The 14,966-nt window shown below is 45.4% G+C and overlaps 1 protein-coding gene across 2 annotated transcripts in view; it reads left to right on the top strand.

Annotated features, from left to right (window-relative positions):
* LOC306763475 (mitogen-activated protein kinase kinase kinase kinase 4) overlaps positions 1–14,966 on the top strand; it is a 101,631-nt gene that overhangs the window by 52,461 nt on the left and 34,204 nt on the right. The window contains exons 11-15 of one of the 2 annotated variants that reach the window (XM_079250291.1): positions 2,811–2,883; positions 3,636–3,756; positions 4,574–4,690; positions 4,881–4,997; positions 9,543–9,608. In XM_079250291.1, coding sequence (XP_079106417.1) covers positions 2,811–2,883; positions 3,636–3,756; positions 4,574–4,690; positions 4,881–4,997; positions 9,543–9,608 — 494 coding nt within the window. Of the gene's footprint in view, positions 1–2,810; positions 2,884–3,635; positions 3,757–4,573; positions 4,691–4,877; positions 4,998–9,542; positions 9,609–14,966 lie in introns of both variants that reach the window. The other variant, XM_079250290.1, reaches the window with a different exon arrangement.

The raw sequence follows: 14,966 nt of genomic DNA, 5'->3' as shown, positions 1-14,966 counted from the left end.
CATCCAGTAAACGTCCGGTAAACATCCAGTAAACGTCCAGTAAACGTCCGGTAAACATCCACTAAACGTCCGGTAAACATCCAGTAAACGTCTCGTAAACATCCAGTAAACGTCCGGTAAACATCCAGTAAACGTCTCGTAAACATCCAGTAAACGTCCGGTAAACATCCGGTAAACATCCAGTAAACATCCGGTAAACATCCAGTAAACGTCCGGTAAACATCCGGTAAACATCCGGTAAACGTCCAGTAAACGTCCGGTAAACATCCGGTAAACGTCCGGTAAACATCCGGTAAACATCCAGTAAACGTCCGGTAAACATCCGGTAAACGTCCAGTAAACATCCAGTAAACGTCCGGTAAACATCCAGTAAACGTCCAGTAAACGTCCTGTAAACATCCGGTAAACATCCAGTAAACATCCGGTAAACATCCAGTAAACATCCAGTAAACGTCCGGTAAACATCCAGTAAACATCCGGTAAACGTCCAGTAAACGTCCTGTAAACATCCGGTAAACATCCAGTAAACATCCGGTAAACGTCCTGTAAACATCCAGTAAACATCCAGTAAACATCCAGTAAACGTCCAGTAAACGTCCTGTAAACATCCGGTAAACATCCAGTAAACGTCCGGTAAACGTCCGGTAAACATCCGGTAAACGTCCAGTAAACATCCAGTAAACGTCCCGTAAACATCCAGTAAACGTCCGGTAAACGTCCGGTAAACATCCAGTAAACGTCCGGTAAACGTCCGGTAAACATCCGGTAAACGTCCAGTAAACATCCAGTAAACGTCCGGTAAACATCCAGTAAACGTCCGGTAAACGTCCGGTAAACATCCGGTAAACGTCCAGTAAACATCCAGTAAACGTCCGGTAAACATCCAGTAAACATCCAGTAAACGTCCGGTAAACATCCACTAAACGTCCGGTAAACATCCAGTAAACGTCCCGTAAACATCCAGTAAACGTCCGGTAAACATCCGGTAAACATCCAGTAAACATCCGGTAAACATCCAGTAAACGTCCGGTAAACATCCGGTAAACGTCCAGTAAACGTCCGGTAAACATCCGGTAAACGTCCGGTAAACATCCGGTAAACGTCCAGTAAACGTCCGGTAAACATCCGGTAAACGTCCAGTAAACATCCAGTAAACGTCCGGTAAACATCCAGTAAACGTCCAGTAAACGTCCAGTAAACGTCCGGTAAACATCCAGTAAACATCCGGTAAACATCCAGTAAACATCCAGTAAACGTCCGGTAAACATCCAGTAAACATCCGGTAAACATCCAGTAAACGTCCGATAAACATCCAGTAAACATCCGGTAAACATCCAGTAAACGTCCGGTAAACATCCGGTAAACGTCCAGTAAACATCCAGTAAACGTCCTGTAAACATCCGGTAAACATCCAGTAAACATCCGGTAAACATCCAGTAAACATCCAGTAAACGTCCGGTAAACATCCGGTAAACGTCCAGTAAACATCCAGTAAACGTCCTGTAAACATCCGGTAAACATCCAGTAAACATCCGGTAAACATCCAGTAAACGTCCAGTAAACGTCCTGTAAACATCCGGTAAACATCCAGTAAACATCCGGTAAACATCCAGTAAACATCCAGTAAACGTCCGGTAAACATCCAGTAAACATCCGGTAAACGTCCAGTAAACGTCCTGTAAACATCCGGTAAACATCCAGTAAACATCCGGTAAACGTCCTGTAAACATCCAGTAAACATCCAGTAAACATCCAGTAAACGTCCAGTAAACGTCCTGTAAACATCCGGTAAACATCCAGTAAACGTCCGGTAAACGTCCGGTAAACATCCGGTAAACGTCCAGTAAACATCCAGTAAACGTCCCGTAAACATCCAGTAAACGTCCGGTAAACGTCCGGTAAACATCCAGTAAACGTCCGGTAAACGTCCGGTAAACATCCGGTAAACGTCCAGTAAACATCCAGTAAACGTCCGGTAAACATCCAGTAAACGTCCGGTAAACGTCCGGTAAACATCCGGTAAACGTCCAGTAAACATCCAGTAAACGTCCGGTAAACATCCAGTAAACATCCAGTAAACGTCCGGTAAACATCCACTAAACGTCCGGTAAACATCCAGTAAACGTCCCGTAAACATCCAGTAAACGTCCGGTAAACATCCGGTAAACATCCAGTAAACATCCGGTAAACATCCAGTAAACGTCCGGTAAACATCCGGTAAACGTCCAGTAAACGTCCGGTAAACATCCGGTAAACGTCCGGTAAACATCCGGTAAACGTCCAGTAAACGTCCGGTAAACATCCGGTAAACGTCCAGTAAACATCCAGTAAACGTCCGGTAAACATCCAGTAAACGTCCAGTAAACGTCCAGTAAACGTCCGGTAAACATCCAGTAAACATCCGGTAAACATCCAGTAAACATCCAGTAAACGTCCGGTAAACATCCAGTAAACATCCGGTAAACATCCAGTAAACGTCCGATAAACATCCAGTAAACATCCGGTAAACATCCAGTAAACGTCCGGTAAACATCCAGTAAACGTCCGATAAACATCCAGTAAACATCCGGTAAACGTCCGGTAAACATCCAGTAAACATCCAGTAAACGTCCGATAAAATTCCAGTGAACGTCCGGTAAACATCCGGTAGACATCCAGTAAACATCCGGTAAACGTCCGATAAAATTCCAGTAAACGTCCGGTAGACATCCAGTAAACATCCGGTAAACATCCGGTAAACATCCGGTAAACGTCTCTGCATCCTTCAGCTAAAAGTCGTTGTTTTTATTTTTGTTTGTTTTCTCTCCCAGAGGGTCCAGAGTACGAGTACAGCGGCAGCGAGGATGAAGACGATGAGGTCACAGAAGAGGAAGGCGAGCCCAGGTGAGCGTTTACATCAGGCAGCGTCAGGACGGCTGAAAGAGACGCGTCCAGCAGGACAGATAAACATGAATGTCTCACATGTCCAGCAGCGCTGCAGAGGTTATGTCTGCTGCAAGAAGGAGACTCCATCCGATAAACAAAACACGACGAGAGACACAAAAATAAAAGACAAATGCACAAATATTGAGATGTGGTCTGAGGCTGGATTTGTGCAGAAAGAACGGGTCACAACCCGAAACACCAGAGAGAAGGAGTCAGATAGGCATGAAAAATAATAAAAATGTTAGTTAGGTTAAAGTGCTAGTTAGTGAGGTTAAAGTGCTAGTTAGTGAAGTTATAGTGCTAGTTAGTGAGGTTAAAGTGCTAGTTAGTGAAGTTAAAGTGCTAGTTAGTTAGGTTAAAGTGCTAGTTAGTGAAGTTAAAGTGCTAGTTAGTGAGGTTACAGTGCTAGTTAGTGAGGTTAAAGTGCTAGTTAGTGAGGTTAAAGTGCTAGTTAGTTAGGTTGAAGTGTTAGTTAGTGAAGTTAAAGTGCTAGTTAGTTAGGTTAAAGTGCTAGTTAGTGAGGTTTAAGTGCTAGTTAGTGTCCCTAACCCCCACGGACACACGTCTGTCCAGGAGCAGATGCCTGAGCCGGTGCGTTCAGGTCCCTGGATGTCCTCCTGCAGACTGAGGCGTGGCTCCGCCCTCAGGTGGACTTGTCTGCATGTCGTTGTGTGTTTCTGTCTCTGAACGCGCTTCTCTGTGTGTCCCAGCTCCATCGTAAACGTTCCCGGCGAATGGACGCTCAGACGGGAGTTTCTCCGTCTGCAGACAGCCGACCGGGAAGGAGGCAGAGAGGGAGGTCCCGCAGGAGCAGGAGGTCAAAGACAGCAGGTAGCGTTTCATTTTCCTTCGTTCATTGCTAAATATACTAAATTATACAAACTATTTCATGTCTGCCTGGATGTAGTTTTTATACCAAACAACCGCTGTCAGGCTGCAGCGCGTTTCTCTCATTCACCTGTTAAAAGACGGCTGATCTGAACCAGCTGGTTAACGCGTTGCTATGGTAACGCCCCGTAACGGAGGGACATTATAGTGTTTAACTGGCCGAACTATGTATAGGAAAATAATGCAGCCAGTTGTCACTGACAATGGTATAAACTATGTTTAGGTGAACTTCCACAACCTACTGCAGTTATTCTACATTGACCTGCAGCCGGAGCCGACTGAGACTGGCCGCCTGGGAGTGCTTTAGGACGGGAGAGGCTCCCGCTCCTCCTTCCTTACAGTAACTGCAGAACAATATGTGCCTTCAAGTCAGTCGCCAAAACACCAGAAAAGTCTCTAATAACTCCAGTAAAAGTTGCTAGATTTGTCGCTTTTAACAAAAAAAGTCTCCAGATTTAGCGAGAAAGTCTCCAAGTTGGCAACAGTGTCTGAATGAAAGCAAAGCGGCTGTGGGAGGAGTTTACAGCACAGCGCTGCAACGCCAGAGACGCTCGATTAGCAGCTGAAGACAGCAGGAGAGGAAACTGCAGAGAGAAAAATAATCACACCCTTTTATCTTTATCATCGTTGGAAACTCAGATCGTACTGAGATTAAAACCCGATTAATTGCCCAGCTCTAGGTCAGAGTCAGACATCTTTGCCTTCTGGTTTCAGACGATGTGGATGTGTTTTAGTGTAACGTGTGTCCCGTCCCCTCCAGGCCCTGCAGCAGCACCGGCAGCAGCTGGCCGAGCAGGAACGATACAAACAGCAGTTCCTGGCAGACAGGCAGAGGAGGCTCCAGCAGCAGCAGGAGCAGCGGCAGAAGTTTGAAGACGTGAGTTCTCTTTCTTCTTATTTCTTCTCCATTCGGCTTGAAATGGCAGCATGGGAAGGTCAGTTTGGGTTTAACTCGCCTCCCTCCACCATCAGCCGATGCTTCAGAATCTGTTGTGTCCTGATCTAATGGCAGCTGAAGAGCTGGGATGTCCTCATGTTTTCAGGTGAATCTGTTCCCTCCACAGCAGCAGAGACAGCAGCGGAGTGACTGCGCCTTCCAGTGGGCGGAGCTTCAGGAGATCCTCGTAGGGGAGGAGTTTGATCTCCACGACAACGAGAGGAACAGGAGGAGTGACAGAAGACAGGTAAAGATGATGGTTCCTTTAACTTCGGATACAAGTGAATGAACTTTACTGCCGTCTGACTGATGATACATAAAACCCAAACGTCCCAAAAGTTTCCCATCAGAAGGAGGACGTGGTGGCAGGTGGGTGCGTGACCCCGCCACAGCCTCCATGTGTGTGTTTGATGTCGCCGTGATTTTTCTCTGAAATTCTGGAAGGTGGAGGTGTGTTTGGTGCGCGGTGTACGGATGTAGCCGTTGCAGCAGAGGATGAAAACGTTCCTCCTCCTGGATGCAGCGCTTCATTCACCCATCTAAAGGTTTCTGTTGACGCCAGGATTTCACCGGATTATTTACATACTGACGTATTTCTGCACGGAAACCTTAAATTCATCTGTTTTTAGAGTCAGTCATACGTTGGATATGACGGTAATGAGAAGGTGGAGGAGGAGGACGAGGGTTTGGACTTGGTGTGGACGCGCAGCTTCCACTTGCTCTGAGTTACAGGTGATCATTGATGATGAGACAGAAGAAGAATTCAGATCTGCTGTCGGTTCTGACTGCTGACATGTTTCTGACTGAAGCTGATGGAGCAGAGCAAGTTCAGGGTTTCTGGAGGGGAAGAAGGGAGGGATTCTTCTGATCTGAACTCTGCTCATTGATATTTTGCTTCCTGAGAACAAACCTGGAGGCAAAAACAAACAGGGAAATAAAGTTTATATCTAGATGTTCGCAAAAGTGAGTGGGAAGGTGGTCAGTCAGCTTTAAAACACATCACACACTATTAATACTTTTTATTATTTTTTATAAGTGTGTCTGCAGGTAAAGTGTCTCCTGAACGGCTGACAGGAAATATGATCCCAACAAGCGATCTGTCAGCTCAAACATCGCTGAACATGACAGACACTCCTTAAAGGGAAATCCTGCCATGACTGAGTCAGTCAGTCAGTCAGTCAATGACTCCGTCAGTCAGTCACTGAGTCAGTCAGTCAGTCATTTAGTCAGTCAGTCAGTCAGTCAGTCAGTGAGGCAGTCAGTCAGTCACTGAGTCAGTCAGTCAGTCAGTCAATGAGTCAGTCAGTCAGTCACTGAGTCAGTCAGTCACTGAGTCAGTCAGTCAGTCAGTCAATGAGTCCGTCAGTCAGTCACTGAGTCAGTCAGTCAGTCATTTAGTCAGTCAGTGAGGCAGTCGGTCAGTGATTTCCACCAGTAGAGTCTGATGTTAGTGAGACATCTATCTAATGGAAACATCTCCAGGAATACATGAGGATGGCCTCGTGAGTCAGGGGGGCCGATAAGAGGATGTTTCCAGCAGCAGAAGCAGATAAAGGCAGTGTGTGATGGACGTTCAGCTCCAGACACAGTAACCGATACAGCGACATGAGAAGCTAAATAACCGCCGTGGTCATGGATCCCTGACGGGGAAATCAGGAGGAAGGCAAAGATGAAGACAGGCTGAAAGCGTTTGCTGAGACGGGATAAAGTGTCGTTATCAATTTCAGTCTCATGAAACAAAGACACATCGCTCTCTTCACTGTTTTAGAAATTCACTTTGTGGTCATTAATTTTTCCTCCCACTAAATGAATCCATCACACACACCAGTGACTTTCAATAGATGCACATTAACACCTCACAGCAGATGAGCGGCGATGATTCCTGCCTGCAGGAGATACTGGACCCTAATCCCAATCATATCCGTCCAGTTGGATTACATGTCCATGCTGTGTGCACGTGCATGCAGCGCCGAGCTATCTGTACGGATTAGACTCTGATTGCACAGATTGCGCCGTAGTCATTAAGTTCAACATGCGTAATGGATCTATCAGACGCTTCATTAGGTTTTAATGCCTGTGCGTTTAATTAAAGCGACGGGCGCAGCGAGTATGTGATGTGATGTCGTGTATTTTGTCAGAAAAAGGCACGTCTTGTGCAGCGAGTCCAATCCTTTTGCCATCAGTTGATTGGACAAGCAGTGCGCTTACGGCAGCTTGAAAGAACTCAACACTGGACAGGAAGTCAAGCAGTTTGTTACACCACAACAAGTGTTTTACAGAGTCCCACTCAGGAAGTAATGAGTGCGGTGGTGGATTGCCCTCTCCGGGTCGGGAGTCAGGTCCTGCCTCAAGTGGAGGAGTTTAAATATCTCGGGGTCTTGTTCACGAGTGAGGGAAGGATGGAGCGCGAGATCGACAGACGGATCGGTGCGGCGTCTGCAGTAATGCGGACTCTGCGCCGGTCTGTCGTGGTGAAGAAGGAGCTGAGCCAGAAGGCGAAGCTCTCGATTTACCAGTCGATCTACGTTCCTACCCTCACCTATGGTCATGAGCTGTGGGTCGTGACCGAAAGAACCAGATCTCGTATACAGGCGGCTGAAATGGGTTTCCTCCGCAGGGTGGCCGGGCTCTCCCTTAGAGATAGGGTGAGGAGCTCGGTCAACCTGGAGGAGATCAGAGTAGAGCCGCTGCTCCTCCGCATCGAGAGGAACCAGTTGAGGTGGCTCGGGCATCTGGTCAGGATGCCTCCTGGACCTCCCTGGTGAGGTGTTCCAGGCACGTCCCTCTGGGAGGAGACCCCGGGGAAGACCCAGGACACGCTGGAGGGATTACATCTCTCGGCTGGCCTGGGAACGCCTCGGGATCCCCCCGCAGAGTTGGCAAATGTGGCTGGGGAGAGGGAAGTCTGGGCTTCCCTGCTTAGGCTGCTGCCCCCGCGACCCGACCCCGGATAAGCAGTGGAGAATGGATGGATGGATGTTATTTGATAGATAAACCCTTCCCAGGCTATCTTCAGTAAAAGAAAGACTTGATAGATCCTCATTGGTCGAAGTGACAGAAAGTATCAACATGCTGCTGATCGTCATTAGTTAGCATCTCTGGAAAAACAGACGTTTGCATTGCATGACGTAAACACAATGCCAAGGAGGAAAGACATCAGAAGAGATTTATAAATCCCCCGCCCCCGTAGTTACTGTTGCTACACCATTTCCCCCTGAAACACACGTGGCTTTACTCAGAACTTTTATTTTTGTCTAATGAGTTTGTTGTTGATAAGCTGTTTTATTATTAACTTTTTTAACAATAAAGATTTATTTTTCTGCTTTTTTAAAAATCAGAATAAATCTTTTAATCAAACCTTAAAGCGGCTCTATGATTCTATGTCTAGTTTTCTCAGCTTTGTACAGTGTTATAATGTTAAATATTCAGACATGAGCGGCGCCGTTAAACGCATGTTTGAGTTTTCCAGCTCTCTACATTCGGTTTCCATGGCGATGGCAACGATTGACTTTTGAGAGTTTTTTCTACTTTTCTACTTAAATTTTAGTGACATCCCGAGGGAGGGACTCAGTGATTGGTCGTCTTCTGTGCACGTTCACAAAAGGAAAGCCACGCCCCCCCTTCACTGCTCAGTATAACTACTCCTAGCAGTTGACCAATCAGACGCAGCCTGCAGTACAGAGGGCGGAGCTTCCTCTGTTAGCGTGTTTCTGGCTGATCTGAGAGGATCAATACAACATGAATGAAGGGGTTTGTGAAAAATTATTGATTATTTCTTGTCCTTCTGGACTTGTATCTTAAAATAAATTAGACTGAAAAGTCCATCATAGAGACACTTTAAAAGGAACAGCTGAACACAAGTCTGAACGTCAATAATGTCTCTGTTTCCACAAAACTTGTAATTAAAACCTGATTTCCAGCTGTCCCCGTGAACCTGGTCTCTTGTGGACGCCTTTTTTTTTTTTACAGACACATAGGACTCTCTGCTAGCTGGTTGATCTATGCTGACTGGGATGAAAAGGTTTAAAAAGTTCATTTTAGTTAAATCCCATTCTTTTTCCATTTTTTCAATTTTCCAGTCCCGTTATCTCAGCGTCGCATCAAGCAAGTAGGTCTCCATTAAAGTGCCACAGTAGTCAGTGGATGTTTCAGAGGTAGCTGGTATTTACTGTGTTGTAAAGCACCCCAATCCCCAACACAGGAGTACTTTTATTAACTCTGACTTTGGATCGATGCTCAGTTTCCCCTCCGAAGCTCGGCGATGGAGTTAATCCACCGTTTCAGCTCCAGCTCTGCTGAATGTGACCCTTCACATCCAAACCCAGTAAACACGGTTAAAAGCAGCCGTGCAGTCACTGCAAATACTTTAATCATGTCCATTTAATTAACTTTTTTACATGTTAAAAACTTGCTCACTTTGTGGCGTCACGGTTAGTTTTTTTTTCCTGGAGAAATTTAAAATGAGGTTGTGATGAAATATTTAGTGTTGAGGGCTAAAAGCCCCGTGTCATCCTGCACACTAAATATTTCAGCTCCTACTTCTCAGAATCCTCCAGACCGCAGTGTACCCTAATTATCCTAAATGCTAATGTGTGTTTATGGGTGTGTGTGTGGCATGTTTTCCTTTCTGGCCATCACAACAAAAATAAAACACAGAAATGTGATTATATTTAGGTGTGATTCAAGGTAAGGATGAGCGTTTAAGGTGTGAAGAGCGAATCAGAGTCGTGTCATGTGGATACAGAGGAGTTGGCCACGTGGTCATGTGTTCATGCTGATGTGTGTTAAACAGGACCAACCGGGCAGACCGCGGACCACCAACGTCTCGGTAAGGCCTCTGGACTCCGCAGCTGAGCAGGTAACAAAGCTTTTTCATGGTTTTATATCATTCAAATGAAAGATTTTTAAAGGTTTTCCAACATTTCTAGTCCTCCACCTTATCTGTCGTCTTTCAATGTCTATTAGAATCAGCCGGTCTTTACTCTGTTTACTTTGTCGTTTACGGTGGCGGTGCTGGCGTGTTGGAGGTAGAAATGATTATTTTAAGCATCAGAGTGAGCAAACTATGATCTGCAGACTGGATGAAGAGCAGATGTAGAATGGAGATGGAAGGTAAAAGCAGCTGAAGGCGGAGGACAGGTTAACAGAAACCTGAGACGGGGAAGAGCGCATGAGAGGGAACATGATGGAAAACGTCTTAGACATGTGTAAAACGCGTGTTAAACGTGTTAAACACATGTTAAACGCGTTAGACGTGTGTTAGACGTGTTAGACATGTGTTAAACGTGTTAAACGTGTTAAACACATGTTAAACGCGTTAGACATGTGTTAGACGTGTTAGACATGTGTAAAACGCATGTTAAACGTGTTAAACACATGTTAAATGCGTTAGACGTGTGTTAGACGTGTTAGACATGTGTTAAACGTGTTAAACGTGTTAAACACATGTTAAACGCGTTAGACATGTGTTAGACGTGTTAGACATGTGTAAAACGCGTGTTAAACGTGTTAAACACATGTTAAATGCGTTAGACGTGTGTTAGACATGTTAGACATGTGTTAAACGTGTTAAACGTGTGTTAGACGAGTGTAAAACATCTGGAGGGAGGAGTTTCATAATGCTGTTTTGCTGACTTATAACTTTTACAGTAAAGATTCAGAGATCCTGCTGGACGAGTAGCATCCTCTTTTCATTCAGCGCTCATCCATCCATCCATCCATCCATCCTTCATCCATACATCCATCCTTCATCCATCCATCCATACATCCATCCTTCATCCATACATCCATCCTTCATCCATCCATCCTTCATCCATACATCCATCCTTCATCCATCCATCCATACATCCATCCTTCATCCATACATCCATCCTTCATCCATACATCCATCCATCCTTCATCCATACATCCATCCTTCATCCATACATCCATCCATCCTTCATCCATCCATCCATCCATCCATCCATCCATACATCCATCCTTCATCCATACATCCATCCTTCATCCATACATCCATCCATCCTTCATCCATACATCCATCCTTCATCCATCCATCCATCCATCCTTCATCCATCCATCCATCCTTCATCCATCCATCTAATCTTCCATCCATCCATCCATTCATACATACATCCATCCATCCTTCATCCATCCATCCATCCTTCATCCATCCTTCGTCCATCCATCCATCCTTCATCCATCCATCCATCCTTCATCCATACATCCATCCTTCATCCATCCATCCATACATCCATCCTTCATCCATCCATTTAATCTTCCATCCATCCATCCATTCATACATACATCCATCCATCCTTCATCATCCATCCTTCATCCATCCATCCATACATCCATCCTTCATCCATCCATCTAATCTTCCATCCATCCATCCAATCTTCCATCCATCCTTCCATCCATCCATCCAATCTTCCATCCATCCTTCATCCATCCATCCATCCTTCATCCATACATCCATCCTTCATCCATCCATCCATCCTTCATCCATCCATACATCCATCCTTCATCCATCCATCCATCCATCCATCCATCCTTCATCCATCCATCCATCCATACATCCTTCATCCATCCATCCATCCTTCATCCATTCATGCATCCATCCATCCATTCATTCATCCATCCATCCATTCATTCATCCATCCTTCATCCATTCATCCATCCATGCATCCATTTGTCCATTATCCATCTCTCCATCCATTCATCTATTCATCCATCCATTCATCATCTATCCATCCATCCATCCTTCATCCATCCATTTATCCATTCATCCATTCATCCATCCATCCATTCATTCATCCGTCCTTCATCCATACATCCATCCTTCATCCATCCATCCATCCATTCATCCATTATCCCTCCATCCATCATCCATCCATCCATCCACCCATCCCTCGCTGTGTAAACTTTCTCTTTTCACCCGTTGTGAGTTTATTTCCCGTCTAATCTCAGCAGAAGTCGGGTTTCTCTGTTTTCCATCTCTTTTTCTCGATGTTTACACTCGTCTTCTCTTTCTTTCCTGCTTCACCAAACCTGCATCTTATCTCCTTCTGACCAGCTGGCATGTGGAAGCCATGTTCCTGGTTTTACCTGGACAGAGCAGAAAAACCAGCTTCTTTCTATGTTAGGTCTGAACGTCTGTTGTTTTTTTCTTTATTTGTCCTCCAGCCTGAGTGAAATCTAAACGTCTTAACTGGTTTGTTTTTCATGCTTTTATTGCATTTCTTCTGCAGACTGTTAGACTCTGAGCAGAGTCATGCATCGTAGCTGCTGCAGCGTTTGTGTTTTACGCCAGTCGAACAGATCCTGATGTTCGCAGTATGTTTGTCCGATTTGTCCGAAGAGTTTGTGCTCGCTTTCTGTGGAGTTGTCTGCTGTTTACGTGTGCAAACAACAATATATCGTTCTTTAAGTCTGTTAACCAACATTTATTTTTGTCTGAAGTGATTTTTGCTTCTGTAAAACTTTATAACTTTTGTCAGAAATGTGCAGATAATCCTGAAGATTAAACATTTTTCTGATCAATTTTACACAACATAAACTAAAGTAGGACTCAACAGTAGAAATATTGTGTTTTTATTTAGAACATACACCAAGTTTTGGCTCTATTCATATCTATTTACAGTTCTAATATTCACAAGCCACTTTGTCAGATCCACCTGCTAGCACCGTGTTGGACCCCATTTCCTCCACTACTGCCTTCATTCCTGATGTGATTGATTCATTAAAGTGCTGGAAACATTGGATTATATTTAATGTAGTTGACTTAAATTATTTTGATCAGAGATTCCTGTTGACATGTTTACATGGAAGCTCTGTAAAGTTCTATTTACATGATGAACATACTAACTGATCGTAATGCTTTCATCATGCGCAACATGACTGTTTGTCCAGACAGGCTCCATTATCCTCATTCTTCCCGTTTCCAATAAGAACATATCCGATCATGAAAACATTTTAACCATCCCTCTGAAAGCCGATTGGATCGGGCTGTGGTGTTTACACGTCACATTTTTATTCTGATTGAACATCTGATTGGATTAAAAGTGTTCTGTCAAACCGTATCCGTTGACATGAAGCATCAAACAGCGGCTTTACATCACCATGAGAATCTCCCGTTCCACCTCATCACCATGAGAATCTCCCGTTCCACCTCATCACCATGAGAATCTCCCGTTCCACCTCATCATGATGAGAATCTCCTGTTCCACCTCATCATGATGAGAATCTCCCGTTCCACCTCATCACCATGAGAATCTCCCGTTCCACCTCATCATGATGAGAATCTCCTGTTCCACCTTATCATGATGAGAATCTCCCGTTCCTCCTCATCACCATGAGAATCTCCCGTTCCACCTCATCACCATGAGAATCCCCCGTTCCACCTCATCATGATGAGAATATCCCGTTCCACCTCATCATGATGAGAATCTCCCGTTCCACCTCATCATGATGAGAATCTCCCGTTCCACCTTATCATGATGAGAATCTCCCGTTCCTCCTCATCACCATGAGAATCTCCCGTTCCACCTCATCACCATGAGAATCCCCCGTTCCACCTCATCATGATGAGAATCTCCCGTTCCACCTCATCATGATGAGAATCTCCCGTTCCCCCTCATCATGATGAGAATATCCCGTTCCACCGAATCATGATGAGAATCTCCCGTTCCACCTTATCATGATGAGAATCTCCCGTTCCTCCTCATCACCATGAGAATCTCCCGTTCCACCTCATCAACATGAGAATCCCCCGTTCCACCTCATCATGATGAGAATATCCCGTTCCACCTCATCATGATGAGAATCTCCCGTTCCACCTCATCATGATGAGAATCTCCCGTTCCACCTTATCATGATGAGAATCTCCCGTTCCTCCTCATCACCATGAGAATCTCCCGTTCCACCTCATCACCATGAGAATCCCCCGTTCCACCTCATCATGATGAGAATATCCCGTTCCACCTCATCATGATGAGAATCTCCCGTTCCACCTCATCATGATGAGAATCTCCCGTTCCACCTTATCATGATGAGAATCTCCCGTTCCTCCTCATCACCATGAGAATCTCCCGTTCCACCTCATCACCATGAGAATCCCCCGTTCCACCTCATCATGATGAGAATATCCCACTCCACCTCATCATGATGAGAATCTCCCGTTCCACCTCATCATGATGAGAATCTCCCGTTCCCCCTCATCATGATGAGAATATCCCGTTCCACCGAATCATGATGAGAATCTCCCGTTCCACCTTATCATGATGAGAATCTCCCGTTCCTCCTCATCACCATGAGAATCTCCCGTTCCACCTCATCACCATGAGAATCCCCCGTTCCACCTCATCATGATGAGAATATCCCGTTCCACCTCATCATGATGAGAATCTCCCGTTCCACCTCATCATGATGGGAATCTCCCGTTCCACCTTATCATGATGAGAATCTCCCGTTCCTCCTCATCACCATGAGAATCTCCCGTTCCACCTCATCACCATGAGAATCCCCCGTTCCACCTCATCATGATGAGAATATCCCGTTCCACCTCATCATGATGAGAATCTCCCGTTCCACCTCATCATGATGAGAATCTCCCGTTCCCCCTCATCATGATGAGAATCTCCCGTTCCTCCTCATCACCATGAGAATCTCCCGTTCCACCTCATCACCATGAGAATCTCCCGTTCCCCCTCATCATGATGAGAATCTCCCGTTCCACCGAATCATGATGAGAATCTCCCGTTCCTCCTCATCACCATGAGAATCTCCCGTTCCACCTCATCACCATGAGAATCTCCCGTTCCACCACATCATGATGAGAATCTCCCGTTCCACCACATCACCATGAGAATCTCCCGTTCCACCACATCATGATGAGAATCTCCCGTTCCACCACATCACCATGAGAATCTCCCGTTCCACCACATCATGATGAGAATCTCCCGTTCCACCTCATCACGATGAGAAACTCCCGTTCCACCTTATCATGATGAGAAACTCCCGTTACACCTCATCACCATGAGAATCTCCCGTTCCACCTCATCATGATGAGAATCTCCCGTTCCACCTCATCACCATGAGAATCTCCCGTTCCACCTCATCACCATGAGAATCTCCCGTTCCACCACATCATGATGAGAATCTCCCGTTCCACCTCATCACGATGAGAAACTCCCGTTCCACCTTATCATGATGAGAAACT

Source organism: Telmatherina bonti (assembly GCF_933228915.1).
Source record: "Telmatherina bonti genome assembly, chromosome: 12".
NCBI lineage: Eukaryota > Metazoa > Chordata > Actinopteri > Atheriniformes > Telmatherinidae > Telmatherina > Telmatherina bonti.
Note: the sequence above shows the minus strand (reverse complement) of the source record. Positions and strands in the feature narration are given on the sequence as shown.